General features: G+C 38.2%; 1 protein-coding gene across 1 annotated transcript; it reads left to right on the forward strand.

Moving 5' to 3' along the window:
• Positions 1-492: 492 nt before the first annotated feature.
• On the forward strand, positions 493-6,332 carry LOC141833129 (protein PLASTID TRANSCRIPTIONALLY ACTIVE 10-like). Its single transcript, XM_074720512.1, has 9 exons — positions 493-1,253; positions 1,972-2,031; positions 2,117-2,146; positions 2,264-2,337; positions 2,764-2,845; positions 3,134-3,207; positions 3,343-3,409; positions 6,048-6,164; positions 6,264-6,332. The coding sequence occupies exons 1-9, from the start codon at positions 504-506 to the stop codon at positions 6,330-6,332; spliced, it is 1,323 nt and encodes a 440-aa protein (XP_074576613.1). The 5' UTR covers positions 493-503.
• Positions 6,333-6,842: the final 510 nt, after the last annotated feature.

The raw sequence follows: 6,842 nt of genomic DNA on the forward strand, positions 1-6,842 counted from the left end.
CTCAATCATGTTCTGAAGACCTCCATTGACATAGAGCTAAGCTATGTGGCAGGGAGTTGATGAGTTAGAAGGGAAATATTGCATAAAATATAGAGTATAAAAGATAGCTACTCCATGTCTTTTTTTTTCCATATTAAGATATGAGGCTTAATTTTTATTAGAATGTAACACACATGGACAAATCAAACTTAAATATTTAATTTATATTATTTAATTAATCTTACGTATATTAAATAAAATAAAAACAAGCTATTATCAAATAAAATATTAATTCTACAACCCTACTCAACGATAGGTCAATACGCGGACACTTTGGGAAGCAGAGAAATCAACAATACGCACACTTGACAACCGTTGTTATTTTAAAACTTTGGAGTCGACAGTTAGACCAGGAGGTAAGTGTACCGTTACGGTACCCTTATACCTCCTTATCTTCCTCACTCTCCGATCCAAACCCACCGATAAACCCATACACGGCCACCGCAATTGAGAAAGCGAGAGCGATGCACTGCTTCAGGCTCCACCCTCTCCTCCCCCTCCCTCCGCCCCTCCACAGCCGCCCACTCCACCTCAGTCGTACCTGCACCCTTCTCTCCTATCCCCTTCCCCTCTTCCCCTTCCTCCGCCTCCTCCCTCTTTCCCGCTCCTCCGCCTCCCCGTATGCAGCCGATGATGTCCCCGTAGGCGACGACGATGAATCCTTCCTCAACTCCTTCCGTCCTCGCGAGAAGGAGAGCGAGGAGGAAGCCCGACGCCGCAACTGGATCGAGCGTGACTGGGCCCCGTGGGAGGAGATCCTAACCCCGGAGGCCGACTTCGCCCGCAAGAGTCTCAACGAGGGGGAGGAGGTCCCCCTCCAGTCGCCCGAGGCCATCGAAGCGTTCCGGATGCTGACTCCTTCCTACCGACGCAAGAAGATCGAGGAGAGCGGCCTCTCGGAGGAGGAGTTCGTCGCTCGGCAGTTCGGTTACAAGGGGGAGATCCCAGATCCGATCGAGACGCTCTGGGCGGGTCCTCTCGTAGTGCGAATGATGCCTCCGAGGGACTGGCCGCCACCTGGTTGGGAGGTCGACCCCGAAGAGCTGGAGTTCATCAGGGAGGCACACAAGTTGCAGGCGGAGAGAGTAGATTTGGAGGCGGAAGTCAGCACCGACACGGACCAGATGTGCCTCGAGAGGTACAAGGTCTTCCTGAAGCAGTACAAGGAGTGGGTGGCTGCCAATCGAGACCGGCTGGAACAGGAGTCTTACAAGGTATCGAATCTGTAAGAAAAATTGGATTTTTTTTTTTCTATGACCTTTGTTTCTTCTTATTCTGAAATATTGCAATGAGCAAAAAATGTTATTTAACAGGTTCTACCAAGAAGTTCGTTTTTCTAGATTTTAGCTGAATAAAAGATGATTACTAAATCAGTGGATACTTGCTAATTGGATCCAAAATGATGCTGTTAGGTGTATCCTATTGTCGCATTTGGTGTTTATTTGATTTTCAAGTACTATTGCAACACATAATGGGATTTATTCGTCTTGATTTTTGTTAGTTTATCTGTTAAAATTGTTCATGGTGATAGAACAACATGGTCAACTAACAAAGACTACAAAATCTCTATATAGCTCGATCAATTTGTATTTCAGTTATCATATACTTTTATTTTAGTAATACATTGTATTGTCTATGTTCTAGTTATAATTAAAAGTGCTTTCAAGAATACTTTTTCCAAACACTGTAGGATATGAAATTGATTTGAAACCCAATTTTGAGATGCTAGATAAAATGCAGTAAATTGCTTGGGCACAATGCACATGACTCAAAATACAATTTTCTAAGTGCAAATTTCGAAAGACAATGCAATGTTAATTCATCCTTGGTACCTTTATGATTAAGTTGAATATATTTGTTTAGTATGAATATCCAACTTTTTTTTTTACTTCCTAAGATGTAATCGCTCAAAGTTGTTTCTTTTGTTGGCAGTATGACCAAGATTATTATCCTGGTAGGAGAAAAAGAGGCGAAAAATACAAAGATGATATGGTAATACACCTTCTTGTTTTCTCCTACAGTGACTCCTGGGTAAGTAAATTTTTCAGGTTTTGATCAAACCTTCTGTTCTTTGCAGCTTGAACTTCCATTCATATATCCAGGACAGGTATAACTTAGATTTTTTCTAGAAAGCTGATCTACTTAAGCTGTGACCGTCTTTGGTCTTTCTTGGTAATATTGGTTCTCTTTCCCACAAGTAATGATGCATTGAAATCTTCCACAGATATGTCGAGGTAAAGTTGTCACTCTACACCTTCACCAAGGAGCCTTTGTTGACATAGGATGTGTCCATGATGGGTAAATATATATTTTTGTTTCAATTCTATATTGTATCACTCCAAATTCATTAAGATATTTTTATCTTATGCAAACAAATAGGGTGACTGATTTTGCTATATGCAAAGAACTTGCTCCATATATCCATTTACCTCTGATTTGATTCTCCTAAAGTTTTTAACAATTATGTATTCTCTCTGGACTTTCTAGTGGTTTTACTCCACATATAAATCATGTAATATAGTAATAAATTTCTGGGCACTCCATGTTTTGGCATTAGTGATAAAATGATTTTCCTGAATGCCTAAAAAATGTTTGTGAAGATTGGCTTGTAATATCACCTAGATAGTATTGGGACATTGTTTGTTGTTGTTTCATGTTGGTGAAAATCAATTATTCCATTAGATTCGATTTCTTGTTTACATAAATTTTTCTACAATCTTTTAGGTGGGTTCCTATAAAAGGAAATGATTGGTATTGGATTCGCCATCATATTAAAGTTGGTATGCATGTCTTTGTGGAAGTTTTGGTGAGTGCCTTCTTAATTTGCTTGCAGCCTGGTGATTGTACCATTGCTGACTAGTAATTGTTTGGTTTTCTTTTCCTTTTCCAATTTATTGGTATTGCTGAATTTAGGTAATTATTAAAAGATTTACTTCCTATATAATGATCTTATAATATATTTACATATGACAGTTTTAGCTATATGCATGCAACAATATTTTAGTTGTCATTGCATGTTACATCAAACCTAGGATACTCTTATCATTGCTATCATGTTCCTGATGTTTTTATTTTCTGGGAAATGCTTTTGCAGGCTAAAAGAGATCCATATCGTTTCCGATTCCCTATTGAATTGCGCTTTGTAAATCCTAACATAGATCACCTTATGTAAGTACAGAAGGATGATCATTTCCTCTGTTAAACTTGGGATATTCATCTGCTGAATATGGGAACACTATTTTGGCAAGCATTATGATTCCTTTCTTACTTTTCTTTAAATTAATTGTCTTAAATCATTTGCAGATTTAAGAGATTTGACTATTCACCAATATTCCACAGAGAGGGGGATACAAATCCTGAACAGTTGTGGGTAAGATTTGACCTTCACCTTCTAGTTTGCATAACAAATACCTTTCTGTTGTACCGTTGAATTGATAGCATAACCTTGAAGGAGTAAGTTATGAGATTTGAGAGGCAGACATGGGTTCTATGCATTTGCCAATATCTTTCAATTTTTCACAATCGGTTATTTTTGTTGTTGATGCAAGATTTTCTTTGAAAGCTCTTTTATTTCTTTCGCTCTAAACTAAATACTGATAACTGTAGCTGATGAAGGGTTCAGAATATGCTCTAAAATCAATCATGATTTTTCGATCAATTTGGGGCATAATGTATTATTAGATGTCACTCATGATCTATTCATAATTAATGATTAATTATGAATGTCCAATATATCTAGGAACTTATTGAGTCACATGCACTACGCGTATATTTTAAAGACTTAAAAATAAATTCGAGAATAAGATTCTTAAAGAAAAAGAGATTAAGTCTGGTTGGACCAGGCAAAGGACAAATATGGAAAGTATTTACTGCATCGAAAGCACTTATAGGGCCTGCCTCATGCAAGCAAATTGGGTCTACTCATGCGACATGGGCTTAAGTTTTTTTCACACCTCTTGTAGGTAAGTCGAGCTTGCATATGTGATATGGGCTTGGGCTTGTCCATTAAGCCTTAAAGAAGAGGTTTAAGAAACCTCTACATGAAACAATATAAATAAGGAGGTGGGGTTTTGTTTTGATGGAGACTCCTCTTTGGTTTTGTCCAGCCTTAACCTCTCTTTGGTTTTGGTCGCCCAACCTCCTATTGTCGCCCCCTCTTTTCTTCTTCCTCACTTGAATCATCCATGAAAGGAAAAACTCGTAGTGTTGTTGGTTTACTTCTTTAGTGTCGCTGGCCTCTCTCTCTCTCTCGTGTCGTCTCCTTGATTTGGCTAATACCAATCAGAGAGGCCACTTGTGGTGAGGCTTGCTAGGTGATTTCTTTTCATTTAACATCATCAAAAAGGTATGACTTTTAAACAACTCTTTTATCTATGTTTATATCTTGCACATGTATGATCTTATTTTTCGGGAAGCGCAATACTTTTAACAAAATTTATTTCGCTTCCGCTTCGTATTTTTTGAAAACATACATTCGTATCCCGTGAAAACCCACAATAGTCGAATTAGAGCTACTTGTGTTTTCAAACTAGATAGTAGATCTAAGTTTTTACATGACACTAGTTATCATAAGTTTTCTCGTAAAGGATCGAAGAGGCACTTAGTAGCACCAATGGTGCTAGCCGCATACCTCGTGTCCATTAGAAATTCTAATTTTGAAAATTATTTCCTAATCCATTAAGAAATTCTAACTTTAGAAATTATTTTCTAATTTGTTAGAAAATTCTAATTTTATAAATTATTTTCTAATCCAATTAGGAACTTCCAAATTTAAAAATTATTTCATAAACCCTATTTGGAAATTTCAAAATTCTTAAAAGTTATTTCCTAATCCGATTAGGAACTTCCAAGTTTAGAAATTATTTTCTAATCTGATTAGAAATTTTTGAATTTTGAAGTAGTTTCCTAATTCAATTAGGAACTTTCAAATTTAGAAATCTTTCTAAATTGTTTCCTAATCTAATTGAGAAATTTTAATTTTTGGAAATCATATTCTTAATAATGGAAATATATTAATGTACGACAACTATGTCATATTTATATCATGATAATTATGTCATGTTTATGCCATGTTTATATCATGACAATTATATCATGTTTATACCATGTTTAGACCATGATAATTATGTGATGATTATACCTTGTATGGAATTGATGATACCTTTAAAAAGATAAATTTCTTATTTAAATATGAAACCTTACATCTTCCATTAATATGGTAAAAATTAGAATTTAATTTCTTATTTAAGTTGTTGGACTCTCTCAGAGCCTAACTTAAATTGAACATGTTCAGCTCATTGAAATATGATATCATGATTAATGGGTTAATTTTAATTTGAACATGTCCATTAATATGTATAGGGCTGATATGCTACGGGACTAATTTTACGGGACTCCTCCGCGACGTTGAAGTGGCGATTCTGACGTGGCCAAATCGCGATTTCGGGATCTCACGCGTAAGGCGTAACCAAACAGAAATCCCCGCCCTAACTCTCCAAACATCGCCGCCTCTTCCTCTGCTTGCCCTCATCGCCTCTCCCTCTCAGCGTCGCCACCGCCGCCTCTCCCTCTGCTTGCCCTCATCGCCTCTCCCTCTGCTTGCCCTCATCGCCTCTTCCTCTCAGCGTCGCCGCCTCTCCCTCTGCTTGCCCTCATCGCCTCTCCCTCTCAGCGTCGCCGCCTCTCCTGTTCAGCGTCGCCACCGTAGCCGCCTCTCCCGCTCAGCGTCGCCACTGTCGCCTCAGGGCCACCGATGGCGCCTCTACCACTCAGCGTCGCCACCGTCGCCACGACGCCGTCACCTCTCCTCGTCCTAAGAGAGATCGTTGTTGGCGTCGCTTCACCGTCCCGATCCCCGCCGTCGCCTTCATCTGGGTTTTTAGGGTTTGCTAACCCTAAAACTTTTGACCATGATTCCTCTCCGTCCCTCTCCAAGATAGAGTAGCTAATCATGTGAAGATAAATTTTTCCAACAACTTCATACAATCACATTTCTTGTTTATTTGCAGCAAGTTCAGAATTTTAGAGAGCCTTTCTTCTTGGTTATTAAGGAAGGTGAGGCTTTAGCCGATGTCAAGATACGCATTCAGAAGAAACTGCAAGTTCCAGATGAAGAGTTTTCAAAGGTACATTTCTTGTTACTTTAATGATTCAATGGTAATTTAACTTCCTTTTTTTTATGCGGACCTAATAAATAAATTGTTAAAATGCATTGTCTGATGTAGATATTTAGCTTTGTAAAAATCATGACTTCCTACCTGCCTGATTCCAAGTTTGCGTATATTCTGTTTTGAGTTTTGATTTAATTTTATCGTTGAATCTCACATGATTCTTTTGGAAAATTGCTTTTATATCACTTGTCCTTGAATGTCTCCAAGATTCAGACGCAGTGTCCAATAGGTTTCAGGTATGATTATTTTGGTGTTTCCTCTTGTGTTGTCACTCTCTATATAACACAATTAAACTGGTGCAGAGAAGATATATATATGAAGCCTGGGAGCAGTTTCTTGGTTTAGGGCATTCAGACACTGCTCCAAAAAGAGCTTATACAACTAATCAAGTGTGTTAGCCTTTTCCATCCAAACTCGGTATCGACCTTTCAACTTTTTTTCGGGTTAAATTTCATCGGGCTTTGTTTATTTTGATTTTATTTATTAAGGACTGTATTCACATGCAGAACCGTCACACATTTGAAAAGCCAGTGAAAAGTTATAATTGAAAGTCGTCTGGATGCCCTCCCATGGAATCACATGATGTCACTTCGCCAACTCGTGAGAAGGGAGAATGAATTGTATACTCTTAAA

Source organism: Curcuma longa, chromosome 8 (assembly GCF_044706935.1).
Source record: "Curcuma longa cultivar G26 ecotype Majalengka, Jawa Barat chromosome 8, ITB_CL_G26_1.1, whole genome shotgun sequence".
Lineage (NCBI taxonomy): Eukaryota > Viridiplantae > Streptophyta > Magnoliopsida > Zingiberales > Zingiberaceae > Curcuma > Curcuma longa.